We start from the raw sequence: 20,000 nt of genomic DNA, 5'->3' as shown, positions 1-20,000 counted from the left end.
GTATGTGTATGTGTGTATCAGTGTGTGTGTGTGTGTCAGTGTGTGTGTGTGTGTGTGTGTGTGGTGTGTGTGTGTGGTGTGTGTGTATGTGTGTGTGTGTGTGTGGTGTGTGTGTGTGTATGTGTATGTGTGTGTGTGTGGTGTGTGTGTGTGTGTCAGTGTGTGTATCAGTGTGTGTGTGTGTGTGTCAGTGTGTGTGTGTGTGTGTGGTGTGTGTGTGTATGTGTATGTGTGTGTGTGTGTGGTGTGTGTGTATGTGTGTGTGTGTAGTGTGTGTGTGTATGTGTGTGGTGTGTGTGTATGTGTATGTGTGTGTGTGTGGTGTGTGTGTGTGTGTCAGTGTGTGTGTGTGTGTGTCAGTGTGTGTGTGTGTGTGTGTGGTGTGTGTGTGTATGTGTATGTGTGTGTGTGTGGTGTGTGTGTATGTGTGTGTGTGTAGTGTGTGTGTGTATGTGTGTGGTGTGTGTGTATGTGTATGTGTGTGTGTGTGGTGTGTGTGTATGTGTGTGTGTGTAGTGTGTGTGTGTATGTGTGTGGTGTGTGTGTATGTGTATGTGTGTGTGTGTGGTGTGTGTGTGTGTGTCAGTGTGTGTATCAGTGTGTGTGTGTGTGTGTCAGTGTGTGTGTGTGTGTGTGTGTGTATCAGTGTGTGTGTGTGTATCAGTGTGTGTGTGTGTGTGTATCAGTGTGTGTGTGTGTATCAGTGTGTGTGTGTGTGTGTGTATGTGTGTATCAGTGTGTGTGTGTGTGTATCAGTGTGTGTGTGTGTGTGTCTGTTCAGTGTGTGTGTGTGTGTGTTCAGTGTGTATCAGTGTGTGTGTGTTCAGTGTGTGTGTGTGTGTGTGTGTTCAGTGTGTGTGTGTGTGTGTATCAGTGTGTGTGTGTCTGTTCAGTGTGTGTGTGTGTGTGGTGTGTGTGTATCAGTGTGTGTGTGTTCAGTGTGTGTGTGTGTGTGTGTTCAGTGTGTGTGTGTGTGGTGTGTCTGTGTGTGTATCAGTGTGTGTGTGTGTGTCAGTGTGTGTATCAGTGTGTGTATCAGTGTGTGTGTGTGTCAGTGTGTGTGTCTGTGTGTGTGTGTCAGTGTGTGTATCAGTGTGTGTGTGTCAGTGTGTGTCTGTGTGTGTGTGTGTGTGTATCAGTGTGTGTGTCTGTGTGTATATCAGTGTGTGTGTGTGTGTGTATCAGTGTGTGTGTGTGTGTATGTGTGTGTGTGTGTGTATCAGTGTGTGTGTGTATGTGTGTGTGTGTATCAGTGTGTGTGTGTGTGTGTGTGGTGTGTGTGTATGTGTGTGTGTGTAGTGTGTGTATGTGTGTGGTGTGTGTGTATGTGTATGTGTGTGTGTGTGGTGTGTGTGTGTGTGTATCAGTGTGTGTGTGTGTGTGTCAGTGTGTGTGTGTGTGTGTATCAGTGTGTGTGTGTGTGTGTGTCAGTGTGTGTGTGTGTGTGTGTCAGTGTGTGTGTGTGTGTGTGTGTCAGTGTGTGTGTGTGTGTGTATCAGTGTGTGTGTGTGTATCAGTGTGTGTGGGTGTGTGTGTGTATCAGTGTGTGTGTGTGTGTGTTCAGTGTGTGTGTGTGTGTGTGTGTATCAGTGTGTGTGTGTGTGGTGTGTGTGTATCAGTGTGTGTGTGTGTGTTAAGTGTGTGTGTGTGTGGTGTGTATTCAGTGTGTGTGTGTGTGGTGTGTGTGTGTATCAGTGTGTGTGTGTCTGTTCAGTGTGTGTGTATCAGTGTGTTTGTGTGTGTGTATCAGTGTGTGTGTGTATCAGTGTGTGTGTGTGTGTATCAGTGTGTGTGTGTGTGTGTGTGTGTGTATCAGTGTGTGTGTGTGTGTGTGTGTGTGTATCAGTGTGTGTGTGTGTGTCAGTGTGTGTGTGTGTGTGTGTGTGTGTGTGTGTGTGTTACCTCCAGGCAGTCGTTATGTAACACAGAGGTTTTTTCTCAACACATTTTTTTCTCCGTTCAGAGTCATTACACAGAATTAAATGAAAATCATTACATTCTGTTAAATATTTCTGTAATATATAACAATCTGTTTTCTAATGAATAAAAATAATAAAATAAAATGAAATGAAATCTCTTCACTTTTTTATTTTATTTCTATAAAATTCTGTACAGTAATGTAGAGGATTATTGTAGAGAGAAGATTCTGTTATTTATCTGATTTAAACACACTGATTAATGCAGGGAGTCAGATAGAGGAACAGCGACACCTACTGACCACACACACACACACACAGCGACACCTACTGACCACACACACACACACACACACAGCGACACCTACTGACCACACACACACACACACACACACACACAGCGACACCTACTGACCACACACACACACACACAGCGACACCTACTGACCACACACACACACACACACAGCGACACCTACTGACCACACACACACACACACACACACACACAGCGACACCTACTGACCACACACACACACACACACACACAGCGACACCTACTGACCACACACACACACACACACACACACACACATAGCGACACCTACTGACCACACACACACACACAGCGACACCTACTGACCACACACACACACAGCGACACCTACTGACCACACACACACACACACACACAGCGACACCTACTGACCACACACACACACACACACAGCGACACCTACTGACCACACACACACACACAGCGACACCTACTGACCACACACACACACACAGCGACACCTACTGACCACACACACACACACACACACACAGCGACACCTACTGACCACACACACACACACACACAGCGACACCTACTGACCACACACACACACACACAGCGACACCTACTGACCACACACACACACACCTACAATGGACCACACACACACACACACGACAGCGACACTTACTAGGGCACACACACACACACACAGCGACATTACCTACTGACTACACACACACACACACACACACACAGCACACACCTACTGACCACACACACACACACACAGCTGACACACTGACACACACACACACACAGCGACACCTTACTGACCACACACACACACACACAGCGACACTTTACTGACCACACACACACACACACACACAGCGACACTCTACTGACCACACACACACACACACACACAGCGACACCTACTGACCACACACACACACACACCTACTGACCATTTTTCACACACACACACACAAAGCGACACCCTTACTGGGACCACACACACACACACACACACACAGCGACACCTACTGACCACACACACACACACACACACAGCGACACCTACTGACCACACACACACACACACACAGCGACACCTACTGACCACTCACACACACACATACACACACAGCAACACCGACTGACCACTCACACACACACACAAACACATATCCACACACACATACACACACACACACACATATATACACACACTCTCACACACACACACACACACACACACACAGCGACACCTACTGACCACACACACACACACAGCGACACCTACTGACCACACACACACACACACACACAGCGACACCTACTGACCACACACACACACACACAGCGACACCTACTGACCACACACACACACACACACAGCGACACCTACTGACCACACACACACACAGCGACACCTACTGACCACTCTTACCCTCTCTTACTCTCTCTTACCCTCTCTTACTCTCTCTTACCCTCTCTTACTCTCTCTTACCCTCTCTTACTCTCTCTTACCCTCTCTTACTCTCTCTTACCCTCTCTTACCCTCTCTTACTCTCTCTTACTCTCTCTTACCCTCTCTTACCCTCTCTTACTCTCTCTTACCCTCTCTTACCCTCTCTTACTCTCTCCTACCCTCTCTTACCCTCTCTTACCCTCTCTTACTCTCTCTTACCCTCTCTTACTCTCTCTTACCCTCTCTTACTCTCTCTTACCCTCTCTTACTCTCTCTTACTCTCTCTTACCCTCTCTTACTCTCTCTTACTCTCTCTTACCCTCTCTTACTCTCTCTTACCCTCTCTTACTCTCTCTTACCCTCTCTTACTCTCTCTTACCCTCTCTTACCCTCTCTTACTCTCTCTTACCCTCTCTTACTCTCTCTTACCCTCTCTTACTCTCTCTTACCCTCTCTTACTCTCTCTTACCCTCTCTTACTCTCTCTTACCCTCTCTTACTCTCTCTTACCCTCTCTTACTCTCTCTTACTCTTATTCATCTTTCATTTTAATAAACTGAATAATCTCCAGAGGAAGTGCTCACAGCAATCTGGTACAATAAACACACAGCAGGGACACATACAACAAACTGGACACTGAGATATTGAGACAGTGAGATACTGAGACAGTGAGATACCGAGACAGTGAGATAATGAGATACTGAGGCAGTGAGATACTGAGACAGTGAGATAATGAGATACTGAGGCAGTGAGATACTGAGACAGTGAGATAATGAGATACTGAGGCAGTGAGATACTGAGACAGTGAGATAATGAGATACTGAGAGACACTGAGATACTGAGACAGTGGGATACTGAGGCAGAGAAGTAAGGAGACACTGAGATACTGAGGCAGTGAGATAGTGAGGCAGTGAGATAGTGAGGCAGTGAGATGTGAGAAGTTTTGTTGTTGTGATGTGATGTGATGTGATGTTGTGTTGTTGTGATGTTGTGATGTTTTGTTGTGGTGTTGTTGTGATGTTGTGATGAAGTTGTGTTGTGATGTTGTGATGTGATGTTGTGATGTGTTGTTGTGATGTGTTGTTGTGATGTTGTGATGAAGTTGTGTTGTTGTTGTGATGTGTTGTTGTGATGTTGTGTTGTTGTGATGTTGTGTTGTTGTGATGTGATGGAGTTGTGTTGTTGTTGTGATGTTGTGTTGTTGTGATGTTGTGATGTGATGGAGTTGTGTTGTTGTTGTGATGTTGTGTTGTTGTGTTGTTGTGATGTTGTGTTGTTGTGATGTTGTGTTGTTGTGATGTTGTGTTGTTGTGATGTTGTGATGTGTTGTTGTGATGTGTTGTTGTGATGTTGTGATGAAGTTGTGTTGTTGTTGTGATGTTGTGTTGTTGTGTTGTTGTGATGTTGTGTTGTTGTGATGTTGTGTTGTTGTGATGTTGTGTTGTTGTGATGTGATGGAGTTGTGTTGTTGTTGTGATGTTGTGTTGTTGTGTTGTTGTGATGTTGTGTTGTTGTGATGTTGTGTTGTTGTGTTGTTGTGATGTTGTGATGTGTTGTTGTGATGTGTTGTTGTGATGTTGTGATGTTGTTGTGATGTTGTGTTGTTGCGATGTTGTGTTGTTGTGATGTGATGTGATGTTGTGTTGTTGTGATGTTGTGTTGTTGTGATGTTGTGATGGAGTTGTGATGTTGTGTTGTTGTGATGTTGTGATGGAGTTGTGTTGTTGTGATGTTGTGATGGAGTTGTGATGTTGTGATGTTGTGATGGAGTTGTGATGTTGTGATGGAGTTCTGATGTTGTGTTGTTGTGATGTTGTGATGGAGTTGTGTTGTTGTGATGTGTTGTTGTGTTGTTGTGATGGAGTTGTGTTGTTGTGATGTTGTGTTGTTGTGATGTTGTGATGGAGTTGTGTTGTTGTGATGTTGTGATGGAGTTGTGATGTTGTGATGGAGTTGTGATGTTGTGATGTTGTGTTGTTGTGATGTTGTGTTGTTGTGATGTTGTGTTGTTGTGATGTTGTGATGTGTTGTTGTGATGTGTTGTTGTGATGTTGTGATGAAGTTGTGTTGTTGTTGTGATGTTGTGTTGTTGTGATGTGTTGTTGTGATGTTGTGATGTGATGTTGTGTTGTTGTGATGTTGTGTTGTTGTGATGTTGTGATGGAGTTGTGATGTTGTGTTGTTGTGATGTTGTGATGGAGTTGTGTTGTTGTGATGTTGTGATGGAGTTGTGATGTTGTGATGTTGTGATGGAGTTGTGATGTTGTGATGGAGTTCTGATGTTGTGTTGTTGTGATGTTGTGATGGAGTTGTGTTGTTGTGATGTGTTGTTGTGTTGTTGTGATGGAGTTGTGTTGTTGTGATGTTGTGTTGTTGTGATGTTGTGATGGAGTTGTGTTGTTGTGATGTTGTGATGGAGTTGTGATGTTGTGATGGAGTTGTGATGTTGTGTTGTTGTGATGTTGTGATGGAGTTGTGTTGTTGTGATGTGATGTTGTGTTGTGATGGAGTTGTGTTGTTGTGATGTTGTGATGGAGTTGTGATGTTGTGTTGTTGTGATGTGATGGAGTTGTGTTGTTGTGTTGTTGTGTTGTTGTGATGGAGTTGTGTTGTTGTGATGTTGTGATGGAGCTGTGTTGTTGTGTTGTTGTGATGGAGTTGTGTTGTTGTGATGGAGTTGTGATGTTGTGTTGTTGTGATGTTGTGATGGAGTTGTGATGTTGTGATGTGTTGTTGTGATGGAGTTGTGATGTTGTGATGTTGTGATGTTGTGATGGAGTTGTGATGTTGTGATGTTGTGATGGAGTTGTGATGTTGTGATGTGATGGAGTTGTGATGTTGTGATGGAGTTGTGATGTTGTGTTGTTGTGATGTTGTGATGTTGTGATGGAGTTGTGTTGTTGTGATGGAGTTGTGATGTTGTGTTGTTGTGATGGAGTTGTGTTGTTGTGTTGTTGTGATGTTGTGATGGAGTTGTGATGTGATGGAGTTGTGATGTGTTGTTGTGATGTTATGATGGAGTTGTGTTGTTGTGATGGAGTTGTGTTGTTGTGATGGAGTTGTGTTGTTGTGATGGAGTTGTGTTGTTGTGTTGTTATGATGGAGTTGTGTTGCTGTGTTGTTGTGTTGTGATGGAGTTGTGTTGTTGTGATGGAGCTGTGTTGTGTTGTTGTGATGGAGTTGTGTTGTTGTGTTGTTGTGATGGAGTTGTGTTGTTGTGTTGTTGTGATGGAGTTGTGTTGTTGTGATGTTGTGATGGAGTTGTGTTGTTGTGATGGAGTTGTGTTGTTGTGTTGTTATGATGGAGTTGTGTTGTTGTGTTGTTGTGATGGAGTTGTGTTGTTGTGATGTTGTGATGGAGCTGTGTTGTTGTGTTGTTGTGATGGAGTTGTGTTGTTGTGATGGAGTTGTGATGTTGTGTTGTTGTGATGTTGTGATGGAGTTGTGATGTTGTGATGTGTTGTTGTGATGGAGTTGTGATGTTGTGATGTTGTGATGTTGTGATGGAGTTGTGATGTGATGGAGTTGTGATGTTGTGATGTGATGGAGTTGTGATGTTGTGATGGAGTTGTGTTGTTGTGATGGAGTTGTGATGTTGTGTTGTTGTGATGGAGTTGTGTTGTTGTGTTGTTGTGATGTGATGGAGTTGTGATGTGATGGAGTTGTGATGTGTTGTTGTGATGTTGTGATGGAGTTGTGTTGTTGTGATGTTGTGATGGAGTTGTGTTGTTGTGATGTTGTGATGGAGTTGTGTTGTGATGTGATGTTGTGTTGTTGTGATGGAGTTGTGTTGTTGTGATGTTGTGATGGAGTTGTGATGTTGTGATGGAGTTGTGTTGTTGTGATGTGATGTTGTGTTGTTGTGATGGAGTTGTGATGTTGTGATGTTGTGATGGAGTTGTGATGTTGTGTTGTTGTGATGTTGTGATGGAGTTGTGTTGTTGTGATGTGATGTTGTGTTGTTGTGATGGAGTTGTGTTGTTGTGATGTTGTGATGGAGTTGTGATGTTGTGTTGTTGTGATGTTGTGATGGAGTTGTGTTGTTGTGTTGTTGTGATGGAGTTGTGTTGTTGTGATGGAGTTGTGTTGTTGTGTTGTTATGATGGAGTTGTGTTGTTGTGATGGAGTTGTGTTGTTGTGTTGTTGTGATGGAGTTGTGTTGTTGTGATGGAGTTGTGTTGTTGTGTTGTTGTGATGGAGTTGTGTTGTTGTGATGGAGTTGTGTTGTTGTGTTGTTATGATGGAGTTGTGTTGTTGTGTTGTTGTGATGGAGTTGTGTTGTTGTGTTGTTGTGATGGAGTTGTGTTGTTGTGATGTTGTGATGGAGTTGTGTTGTTGTGATGTTGTGATGGAGTTGTGTTGTGATGGAGTTGTGTTGTTGTGTTGTTATGATGGAGTTGTGTTGTTGTGTTGTTGTGATGGAGTTGTGTTGTTGTGTTGTTGTGTTGTTGTGATGGAGTTGTGTTGTTGTGTTGTTGTGATGGAGTTGTGTTGTTGTGTTGTTGTGATGGAGTTGTGTTGTTGTGATGTTGTGATGGAGCTGTGTTGTGTTGTGATGGAGCTGTGTTGTTGTGTTGTTGTGATGGAGTTGTGTTGTTGTGATGGAGTTGTGTTGTTGTGTTGTTGAGTTGTTATGATGGAGTTGTGTTGTTGTGTTGTTGTGATGGAGTTGTGTTGTTGTGTTGTTGTGTTGTTGTGATGGAGTTGTGTTGTTGTGTTGTTGTGTTGTTGTGATGGAGTTGTGTTGTTGTGTTGTTGTGATGGAGTTGTGTTGTTGTGTTGTTGTGTTGTTGTGATGGAGTTGTGTTGTTGTGTTGTTGTGATGGAGTTGTGTTGTTGTGTTGTTGTGATGGAGTTGTGTTGTTGTGTTGTTGTGTTGTTGTGATGGAGTTGTGTTGTTGTGTTGTTGTGATGGAGTTGTGTTGTTGTGTTGTTGTGATGGAGTTGTGTTGTTGTGTTGTTGTGTTGTTGTGATGGAGTTGTGTTGTTGTGTTGTTGTGTTGTTGTGATGGAGTTGTGTTGTTGTGTTGTTGTGATGGAGTTGTGTTGTTGTGTTGTTGTGATGGAGTTGTGTTGTTGTGTTGTTGTGATGGAGTTGTGTTGTTGTGATGTGATGTTGTGTTGTTGTGATGGAGTTGTGATGTTGTGATGTTGTGATGGAGTTGTGATGTTGTGTTGTTGTGATGTTGTGATGGAGTTGTGTTGTTGTGATGTGATGTTGTGTTGTTGTGATGGAGTTGTGTTGTTGTGATGTTGTGATGGAGTTGTGATGTTGTGTTGTTGTGATGTTGTGATGGAGTTGTGTTGTTGTGTTGTTGTGATGGAGTTGTGTTGTTGTGATGTGATGTTGTGTTGTTGTGATGGAGTTGTGTTGTTGTGATGTTGTGATGGAGTTGTGATGTTGTGTTGTTGTGATGTTGTGATGGAGTTGTGTTGTTGTGTTGTTGTGATGGAGTTGTGTTGTTGTGATGGAGTTGTGTTGTTGTGTTGTTATGATGGAGTTGTGTTGTTGTGATGGAGCTGTGTTGTTGTGTTGTTGTGATGGAGTTGTGTTGTTGTGATGGAGTTGTGTTGTTGTGTTGTTGAGTTGTTGTGATGGAGTTGTGTTGTTGTGTTGTTATGATGGAGTTGTGTTGTTGTGTTGTTGTGATGGAGTTGTGTTGTTGTGTTGTTGTGATGGAGTTGTGTTGTTGTGATGTTGTGATGGAGTTGTGTTGTTGTGATGTTGTGATGGAGTTGTGTTGTGATGGAGTTGTGTTGTTGTGTTGTTATGATGGAGTTGTGTTGTTGTGTTGTTGTGATGGAGTTGTGTTGTTGTGTTGTTGTGTTGTTGTGATGGAGTTGTGTTGTTGTGTTGTTGAGGATGGTTGTGTTGTTGTGTTGTTGTGATGGAGTTGTGTTGTTGTGATGTTGTGATGGAGCTGTGTTGTGTTGTGATGGAGCTGTGTTGTTGTGTTGTTGTGATGGAGTTGTGTTGTTGTGATGGAGTTGTGTTGTTGTGTTGTTGAGTTGTTATGATGGAGTTGTGTTGTTGTGTTGTTGTGATGGAGTTGTGTTGTTGTGTTGTTGTGTTGTTGTGATGGAGTTGTGTTGTTGTGTTGTTGTGTTGTTGTGATGGAGTTGTGTTGTTGTGTTGTTGTGATGGAGTTGTGTTGTTGTGTTGTTGTGTTGTTGTGATGGAGTTGTGTTGTTGTGTTGTTGTGATGGAGTTGTGTTGTTGTGTTGTTGTGATGGAGTTGTGTTGTTGTGTTGTTGTGATGGAGTTGTGTTGTTGTGTTGTTGTGATGGAGTTGTGTTGTTGTGTTGTTGTGATGGAGTTGTGTTGTTGTGTTGTTGTGTTGTTGTGATGGAGTTGTGTTGTTGTGTTGTTGTGTTGTTGTGATGGAGTTGTGTTGTTGTGTTGTTGTGATGGAGTTGTGTTGTTGTGTTGTTGTGATGGAGTTGTGTTGTTGTGTTGTTGTGATGGAGTTGTGTTGTTGTGATGTGATGTTGTGTTGTTGTGATGGAGTTGTGATGTTGTGATGTTGTGATGGAGTTGTGATGTTGTGTTGTTGTGATGTTGTGATGGAGTTGTGTTGTTGTGATGTGATGTTGTGTTGTTGTGATGGAGTTGTGATGTTGTGTTGTTGTGATGTTGTGATGGAGTTGTGTTGTTGTGTTGTTGTGATGGAGTTGTGTTGTTGTGATGGAGTTGTGTTGTTGTGTTGTTATGATGGAGTTGTGTTGTTGTGATGGAGTTGTGTTGTTGTGTTGTTGTGATGGAGTTGTGTTGTTGTGATGGAGTTGTGTTGTTGTGTTGTTGTGATGGAGTTGTGTTGTTGTGATGGAGTTGTGTTGTTGTGTTGTTATGATGGAGTTGTGTTGTTGTGTTGTTGTGATGGAGTTGTGTTGTTGTGTTGTTGTGATGGAGTTGTGTTGTTGTGATGTTGTGATGGAGTTGTGTTGTTGTGATGTTGTGATGGAGTTGTGTTGTGATGGAGTTGTGTTGTTGTGTTGTTATGATGGAGTTGTGTTGTTGTGTTGTTGTGATGGAGTTGTGTTGTTGTGTTGTTGTGTTGTTGTGATGGAGTTGTGTTGTTGTGTTGTTGTGATGGAGTTGTGTTGTTGTGTTGTTGTGATGATGGAGTTGTGTTGTTGTGATGTTGTGATGGAGCTGTGTTGTGTTGTGATGGAGCTGTGTTGTTGTGTTGTTGTGATGGAGTTGTGTTGTTGTGATGGAGTTGTGTTGTTGTGTTGTTGAGTTGTTATGATGGAGTTGTGTTGTTGTGTTGTTGTGATGGAGTTGTGTTGTTGTGTTGTTGTGTTGTTGTGATGGAGTTGTGTTGTTGTGTTGTTGTGTTGTTGTGATGGAGTTGTGTTGTTGTGTTGTTGTGATGGAGTTGTGTTGTTGTGTTGTTGTGTTGTTGTGATGGAGTTGTGTTGTTGTGTTGTTGTGATGGAGTTGTGTTGTTGTGTTGTTGTGATGGAGTTGTGTTGTTGTGTTGTTGTGTTGTTGTGATGGAGTTGTGTTGTTGTGTTGTTGTGATGGAGTTGTGTTGTTGTGTTGTTGTGATGGAGTTGTGTTGTTGTGATGTTGTGATGGAGTTGTGTTGTTGTGATGTTGTGATGGAGTTGTGTTGTTGTGTTGTTGTGATGGAGTTGTGTTGTTGTGTTGTTGTGATGGAGTTGTGTTGTTGTGTTGTTGTGATGGAGTTGTGTTGTTGTGATGTGATGTTGTGTTGTTGTGATGGAGTTGTGATGTTGTGATGTTGTGATGGAGTTGTGATGTTGTGTTGTTGTGATGTTGTGATGGAGTTGTGTTGTTGTGATGTGATGTTGTGTTGTTGTGATGGAGTTGTGTTGTTGTGATGTTGTGATGGAGTTGTGATGTTGTGTTGTTGTGATGTTGTGATGGAGTTGTGTTGTTGTGTTGTTGTGATGGAGTTGTGTTGTTGTGATGGAGTTGTGTTGTTGTGTTGTTATGATGGAGTTGTGTTGTTGTGATGGAGTTGTGTTGTTGTGTTGTTGTGATGGAGTTGTGTTGTTGTGATGGAGTTGTGTTGTTGTGTTGTTGTGATGGAGTTGTGTTGTTGTGATGGAGTTGTGTTGTTGTGTTGTTATGATGGAGTTGTGTTGTTGTGTTGTTGTGATGGAGTTGTGTTGTTGTGTTGTTGTGATGGAGTTGTGTTGTTGTGATGTTGTGATGGAGTTGTGTTGTTGTGATGTTGTGATGGAGTTGTGTTGTGATGGAGTTGTGTTGTTGTGTTGTTATGATGGAGTTGTGTTGTTGTGTTGTTGTGATGGAGTTGTGTTGTTGTGTTGTTGTGTTGTTGTGATGGAGTTGTGTTGTTGTGTTGTTGTGATGGAGTTGTGTTGTTGTGTTGTTGTGATGGAGTTGTGTTGTTGTGATGTTGTGATGGAGCTGTGTTGTGTTGTGATGGAGCTGTGTTGTTGTGTTGTTGTGATGGAGTTGTGTTGTTGTGATGGAGTTGTGTTGTTGTGTTGTTGAGTTGTTATGATGGAGTTGTGTTGTTGTGTTGTTGTGATGGAGTTGTGTTGTTGTGTTGTTGTGTTGTTGTGATGGAGTTGTGTTGTTGTGTTGTTGTGTTGTTGTGATGGAGTTGTGTTGTTGTGATGTTGTGATGGAGTTGTGTTGTTGTGATGTTGTGATGGAGTTGTGTTGTGATGGAGTTGTGTTGTTGTGTTGTTATGATGGAGTTGTGTTGTTGTGTTGTTGTGATGGAGTTGTGTTGTTGTGTTGTTGTGTTGTTGTGATGGAGTTGTGTTGTTGTGTTGTTGTGATGGAGTTGTGTTGTTGTGTTGTTGTGATGGAGTTGTGTTGTTGTGATGTTGTGATGGAGCTGTGTTGTGTTGTGATGGAGCTGTGTTGTTGTGTTGTTGTGATGGAGTTGTGTTGTTGTGATGGAGTTGTGTTGTTGTGTTGTTATGATGGAGTTGTGTTGTTGTGTTGTTGTGATGGAGTTGTGTTGTTGTGTTGTTGAGTTGTTATGATGGAGTTGTGTTGTTGTGTTGTTGTGATGGAGTTGTGTTGTTGTGTTGTTGTGTTGTTGTGATGGAGTTGTGTTGTTGTGTTGTTGTGTTGTTGTGATGGAGTTGTGTTGTTGTGTTGTTGTGATGGAGTTGTGTTGTTGTGTTGTTGTGTTGTTGTGATGGAGTTGTGTTGTTGTGTTGTTGTGATGGAGTTGTGTTGTTGTGTTGTTGTGATGGAGTTGTGTTGTTGTGTTGTTGTGTTGTTGTGATGGAGTTGTGTTGTTGTGTTGTTGTGATGGAGTTGTGTTGTTGTGTTGTTGTGATGGAGTTGTGTTGTTGTGTTGTTGTGTTGTTGTGATGGAGTTGTGTTGTTGTGTTGTTGTGTTGTTGTGATGGAGTTGTGTTGTTGTGTTGTTGTGATGGAGTTGTGTTGTTGTGTTGTTGTGATGGAGTTGTGTTGTTGTGTTGTTGTGATGGAGTTGTGTTGTTGTGTTGTTGTGATGGAGTTGTGTTGTTGTGCTTCTCCACACCCTGCCGCTCTTCTCTTGTATCTCGCTTCACACTGCTGTGCGTTAAAGAAGGGCTTTTATTTCCCACAATCCTTCTCTACTTCCTCTTCCGGTTGTCTCGCGCTACGTGTAGCAGGTATCAAATTTATGCCTTGTGTTTTTGGAAAAGAATCTACTGTAATCTTTATTCTGTATGAAATATTTCCACAGCTTTATAGGGTGTGTTGATGCTGTGACACGTTCCGGAGAGGACTGTCAATAAATCGAGGCGGTTTTATTGCGGCATTTTGTGAAAACTTGAAGTTTTTTTGGTTAGCTGTAGAGACGGCGGGCTGCGTTCATTGGCGCTCAAATTTACTGTTTAAAAGCTGGAGATGGAAATAAGACCGAACTATTTATTCTGTATGATACTGAAACAGTTTATATAGAACAAAAACAGTATTTTACTTGTATCTAGTTGCAGTTATAGTCCCGTGTACATGTAGCAAACATGCTAATTATAAACAGATGGGGGGGGTATTGGTTGTAATTTTTGAGAGTTGCACGTGCTGTTTAACTTTTTGTTTTTAAGTATATATTTTTAAGAGTGTATTTTCTATTCTTGTTTAGACATCGTGATTAAAAATGGCAAAGTCTAAGAATCACACCACACACAACCAGTGTGAGTATCTCACACACACACACACACACACACACACACTGGTGGTGAGTTTCAGAGTAAAATGGTTAATATTGTTTTCTGGTGTTTTTTCTCTCTTCAGCCCGCAAGTGGCACAGAAACGGCATCAAGAAGCCTCGCTCTCATCGCTACGAGTCTCTGAAGGGGGTGAGCTCTCACGTGTTTTTACTTAAAACTGTAGAATTTTATGTTTTTGAGTAATATTCCTCAGCGGGGTGTGTGTGTGTGTGTGTTTAAATCAGTGTAAAGATAAAAAATAAACTCATGGCTTCACACGAGACACCGAGGAACTGATCTAAACAGTCTCCTGAATCAGACATGGGGATAATCAGACTTTCTGATTCTCTAATTCCTCAGAAGCTCCACCCACACACAGGGTCTGATTTTTTCGGTATACAGTAGAACCTCGGAGAACGGACCTGATTCATTCCTAAGTTCTGTTCGCGACCCAATTTGTTCATAGGCTGGTTTATATTTCCCGTGTAAATAGAACGAATCCATTCCTGGACACTGCTGACCGCATGTAACCAGAATCTTTTACGGTTTTTATAGCACAGTATGAAAAAGCCTTAATTATACAAAAATAATACAACTCTAAAAATATAAAGCTGTAAAAGAGAGAGAGAGAGAGAGGACTTCATTAAGTGGACTGTACAGGTATTGCTCCCGTACCTTTTCTTCTGGAGACTTGCTGGTGTGAAGGAACCGGGGGGGGGGCTGAATTGCGCTGAACAATTATCCTAAAATCGGACCCCTCGTTATTGTTCAGAGTGTTGGGCACTCGGGTTTGTTGGGATGCGTTTCGGAGAAGGCTTGGATGTCATTCCACTTCACACGAAAGTCTCTGGTGACCACCTCCCATTCTTCCTCGGACGATTAAAGAACAGTAATGTTCAGAGCTGCTACACGCGTACGATCACGGCTGAAGACTGGTCAGAACTGACGCCGTCATGCACGAGTGACCTTCTGTACCTGATAGTGGCAGCTCCCGGGTCATACTCCCAGAAAATGGTGGTACACACCAATGGCTCGAGCCCCGAGGTTCTGCTGTATTTTCTGTACAAGCTTCACAATCTCAGAACAGTGTCTCTCTCTCTCTCTCTCTCTCTCTCTCTCTCTCTCTCTCCTTTTGAATCAGTAAAAAGCTCCTTTTGAAAATACAGTAATGTAAAAGTTTAATAAACCTTTAAATCTTCAAGTGTTTGTGGAAATGATTATAGAATTAGAGATTTCAAGTGAAAGATCTTGTGGTGTTCCTCTCCCGGTCTCTGGACCTCAGTGCGGTTCTGCAGTGGTACAGCTCTGTGCTCTCGCTCAGTTTAGCAGCACGAGAACAAGCTGGAGTTCACTGGGAAGCGGACCGACCCGCCTCACTCTGCGATCTCGGACCTGTGTTCTCCTAAAAGAACCACACTGAGAGAAGAACGTGTTCAAGGTTCTGTTTAAAACTCTGCGTGTGAACACCTTTAATGCTGATGGATTCAGTTCTGTACAGCAGGGTCCTGGTGAATTTTACAACAAATAACAAACCTGACCTCGTGTTTTAATCAGGAGTGTGGAATTATTTTATTAAATCAGTGCTGCTGAGACGGAGAGGAAGGCGAGAGACGATCGTTTCTTTACGACTGATTCTGAGATTTAACATTTAGGATAGTTTTAAAACACGACGCAGGAATTAGACTTTCTGTTTTAAATCTCCAGAAAATAATTTGCATAAAACATTCCTGTACTTTAACTTGGTGCTTTTACAAACATGATCAAAATAATTTTCATTTAAGATTTCATTTAATCCCACACTCAATCTACACACACACACACTCACACTCACACACACACACACACTCACTCACTCACTCTCACACACACACACTCTCACACACACACACACACTCGCTCACTCTCACACTCACTCGCACACACACACACTCTCACACACACGCTCACTCTCACACTCACTCGCTCACTCTCACACTCACTCACACACACACACTCACTCACTCACTCGCTCACTCTCACACACACACACACTCACTCACACACACTCACTCACTCACTCACTCACTCTCACACACACACACACACACTCACTCACTCACTCACTCACTCACTCACTCTCACTCGCTCACTCACACACACACACACTCACACACACACACTCTCACACACACTCGCTCACTCTCACACTCACTCTCACACACACACTCACTCACTCACTCACTCACTCACTCTCTCACACACACACTCACTCGCTCACTCACACACACACACACTCTCACACACACACACACTCTCACACACACTCGCTCACTCTCACACTCACTCTCACACACACACACACACACGCTCACTCACACACACACACACTCGCTCGCTCACTCTCACACACACACACACTCGCTCGCTCACTCTCACACACACACACTCACTCGCTCACTCTCACACACACACACTCACTCGCTCACTCTCACACACACGCTCACTCGCTCACACACACTCACACGCTCACTCTCACACACACACACTCACTCGCTCACTCTCACACACACACTCGCTCGCTCACTCACACACACTCACACGCTCACTCTCACACACGCTCACTCGCTCACTCTCACACACACGCTCACTCGCTCACTCTCACTCACTCGCTCACTCTCACACATACACTCACTCTCACACACTCGCTCGCTCACACACACACACACTCACTCGCTCACTCTCACACATACACTCACTCACACACACTCACTCGCTCACTCACACACACTCACTCGCTCACTCTCACACATACACTCACTCTCACACACTCGCTCGCTCACACACACACACACTCACTCGCTCACTCTCACACATACACTCACTCACACACACTCGCTCGCTCACACACACACACACTCACTCGCTCACTCTCACACACACACTCACTCGCTCACTCTCACACATACACTCACTCTCTCACACTCGCTCGCTCACACACACACACACACACACACTCACTCGCTCACTCTCACACACTCACTCGCTCACTCTCACACATACACTCACTCTCACACACTCGCTCGCTCACACACACACACGCTCACTCGCTCACTCTCACTCACTCGCTCACTCTCACACACACACACTCACACACACACACACTCACACACACACACTCTCACACACACTCGCTCACTCTCACACACTCACTCGCTCACTCTCACACGCTCACTCACACACACACACTCACTCGCTCACTCTCACTCACACACTCACTCGCTCACTCTCTCACACACACACACTCACACACACTCACTCTCACACACTCACTCGCTCACTCTCACACGTGCACACACACACAGAGCGCTAAAGTTACCCCGTTAAATTAATGACTGTTTCCTGAAGTGAAGCTGAAAACGTGATGAAAGTGTACCATTGCTGTAGTGTGTACTTCTGTGTGTGTGTGTGTGTGTGTGTGTGTGTGTGTGAGAGAGAGAGAAAAATCACCAGGAATGTTTAAAACTCAGGATTTTTCCGTCTCTCTGCAGGTGGATCCTAAGTTTCTGAGGAACATGCGCTTTGCCAAGAAACACAACAAGAAAGGACTGAAGAAGATCGCCAAGCAGCAGGCCTCCAAATAAACAGCTGCTCCCCCACCTGTCCAGCTGTCTGTACAGATGTTTATACCATCCACAATAAAACTTTAGACAGTGGAACAAGAATCTCCTTTACTTTCTCACACACTCACTCGCGCGCACACAAACACACACACTTGCATGCTCACACTCGCACACACTCACTTGCACGCGCACACACTCACACGCACACTCGCACACACTCACACGCGCACACACGCACACGCACACTCACGCACACTCACACACACTCACACTGATGTTCGGTGTAAAACTGTCCAGTCCTTTTTTTTTTTCTTTTTTTAATAAAACTAGTTGCTAGCTGCTGATTTAAAACATTTCACTTCTTTAAAAAATAGTTTTTAACATGAGTTTTATTTAAATATTCTAATATTTAAATATTTAATTTTAGCTCAGCAGCACCTCTGCCACGTGTGGTATGATGTTTTTGTCACGTTTCCTCTCGTGATCTCAGCCTCCTGCTTCAGTGGGGCGTGTCCCAAATCAGCAGTACTGCACTATTCCCTCCTCCTTTACGGCGTGGAGTTTCAGCTGAACTTCATGAAAGCAGCGCAGTTTAAACCTCAGTGCTTCAGTCCACATCTCACTCTCTCTACAGTTCCTAATTCATTTATTACTCTGTGTTTAATGAATCTGATTCAGTCCTGAGGGACGTCCTGGTCTGGTCTAAAGTGACGTGTCACTGAGATGTTCTGACCTCTGTTCATTCAGAGAGTGAGTTTTATGTAAACTGATAACTCTACTGGAGAGAAGAAGCTTCTACGGTGGCTGAGAAGTACAAAACAAAACATCCAGAAACACAAGGATGAACCCAACAGAGTGGAAAAGGTAGGTATAGTGTGTGAATGGAATTCCTCCCTCTGATTGGACGAGACATGGGTCACTCAGGATCTACAGGAAGTCCAGCAGTATCTGCAGCAGTAGAAAGTGGATTGGTGTGTGTATGAACACAGCTCTGCTCTTATAGCGCTCCTTACATCCTTTAATCTGGAATAGTTTGCTCTTCAGAACATCCCTGGTGTGTTTTTGGAGATAAACTTATCTTTACTCCATGATACACTATCAGTATATCCAACATCACACTGACCACATGAACGTCCTTCACCACAGTAGAGCTGAATGAACTCCATTCTCTTATGAAGATAAATATATATGTTTATTTTCTTTGAAAGACTGAGGCAGAACTCCACACATGTAGAAGAAATAAAGTTTGATATACAATCTCCTACTTCCTGTAGATCCTGAGTGACAGATGTCTCGTCCAATCAGAGGGAAGAATTCCATTCACACACTGTACCTACCTTTTCCTCTTGTTTTTGGATTTGTTATTTGTTTTGCTCTTCATGGCCTCGGTAAGTTAGAGCTCAGATGAAACAAACTCGTTAACATTCATCTCCCTCGTTATCTGGAGTCATGAGGATTAACACAGTTGTTCAGTAATGAAGTTATTATTAGATCAGCAGTTAAAGTCTAAACCTCGTCTCCGTGTCCGAGCCGTGTGTCAGTCTGAGGGGAAAAGCTGGAGCTGTTCCCACATCTTCAGGTCAGAAAGATCAGAGCCCTGGACATTCAGTCTGATAATCAGATCATGGTTTAATAATCAGAACTTTATTTCATATTAAAACTTTTCCATGGCTGCAAAGGAACCTGAATGATTTCAGTCCAGTGACTGAAGCTCGAGTTCAGCTGCAGAGTCGCTGTGCTGAGGTTTATTCCACTCCCTTCATGAACTCCAGAAACTCTGAAATAAATAAAGACAGTTAGCGCTCGGTTCACCGAGACGCCGCTAATCAATGGAACACTTTCATTACCGTCATAATCGATCTTCCCGTCGCTGTTTCTGTCTCCGTCCTTCATTAGTTCATCCACATCATCTTCACTGATCATCTCTCCTGTAGCTTTCAGCATCTCACGCAGCTCATCTCTGTCGATGTACCCATCTCTGTTCCTGCACACACACACACACACACACACACACACTACTGATCCATTACAGAGATATAAATAAATATAAATCATTCATTTTTGTGATTTCTGAATTAAATTAAAACTTGCCTGTCAAACATCCTGAACAGATCAGCCAGCTCCTCCTCCGATTTGGCTTTACTGTCATCCTTCATACATCTGACCATCATCACCAAGAACTCATCAAAGTCCACAGTGCCACTGCCTACACACACACACAAACACACACACTTATATTTACATGATATCCTTTAATGATGTTTATCCTAATCTGATTCTTGTATTTGAAGTGGTCAAAAGATTTCTATGCGGTTTAACCTCATTATATATGTGTTATTATCATTATATATACATTTGCATAATTGGATTGAATTTAGAATGAAGCTGTGAGGAATGAAGGCTGATGATGATGAAGGTGATGATGATGAGGCTGTGAAGAATGAGGCTGACGATGAAGCTGATGATGAAGCTGTGAGGAATGAAGGCTGATGATGAAGCTGTGGGGAATGAGGCTGATGATGAAGCTGATGATGAAGCTGTGAGGAATGAAGGCTGATGATGAAGCTGTGGGGA

General features: G+C 43.2%; 2 protein-coding genes across 2 annotated transcripts in view; one reads left to right on the top strand and one right to left on the bottom strand.

The window, feature by feature from the left end:
- The first annotated feature begins 13,204 nt into the window (after nt 1–13,204).
- Nucleotides 13,205–17,528, top strand: rpl29 (ribosomal protein L29). Its single transcript, XM_058374071.1, has 4 exons — nt 13,205–13,287; nt 13,761–13,812; nt 13,913–13,977; nt 17,355–17,528. Exons 2-4 carry the CDS (start codon nt 13,776–13,778, stop codon nt 17,445–17,447), a joined length of 195 nt encoding a protein of 64 aa, XP_058230054.1. The 5' UTR covers nt 13,205–13,287; nt 13,761–13,775; the 3' UTR covers nt 17,448–17,528.
- Nucleotides 17,529–19,063: 1,535 nt separating this feature from the next.
- LOC131342822 (troponin C, slow skeletal and cardiac muscles-like) overlaps nt 19,064–20,000 on the bottom strand; it is a 4,547-nt gene continuing 3,610 nt past the window's right edge. The window contains exons 4-6 of the mRNA XM_058374069.1: nt 19,518–19,632; nt 19,274–19,410; nt 19,064–19,203 (exon numbers count right to left, since the gene is read on the bottom strand). Coding sequence (XP_058230052.1) covers nt 19,172–19,203; nt 19,274–19,410; nt 19,518–19,632 — 284 coding nt within the window. The 3' untranslated portion in view covers nt 19,064–19,171. The remainder of the gene's footprint in view (nt 19,204–19,273; nt 19,411–19,517; nt 19,633–20,000) is intronic.

This window comes from Hemibagrus wyckioides, linkage group LG21 (assembly GCF_019097595.1).
Source record: "Hemibagrus wyckioides isolate EC202008001 linkage group LG21, SWU_Hwy_1.0, whole genome shotgun sequence".
Classification (NCBI taxonomy): Eukaryota; Metazoa; Chordata; class Actinopteri; order Siluriformes; family Bagridae; genus Hemibagrus; species Hemibagrus wyckioides.
This window is presented reverse-complemented; position numbering and strand designations above follow the sequence as displayed.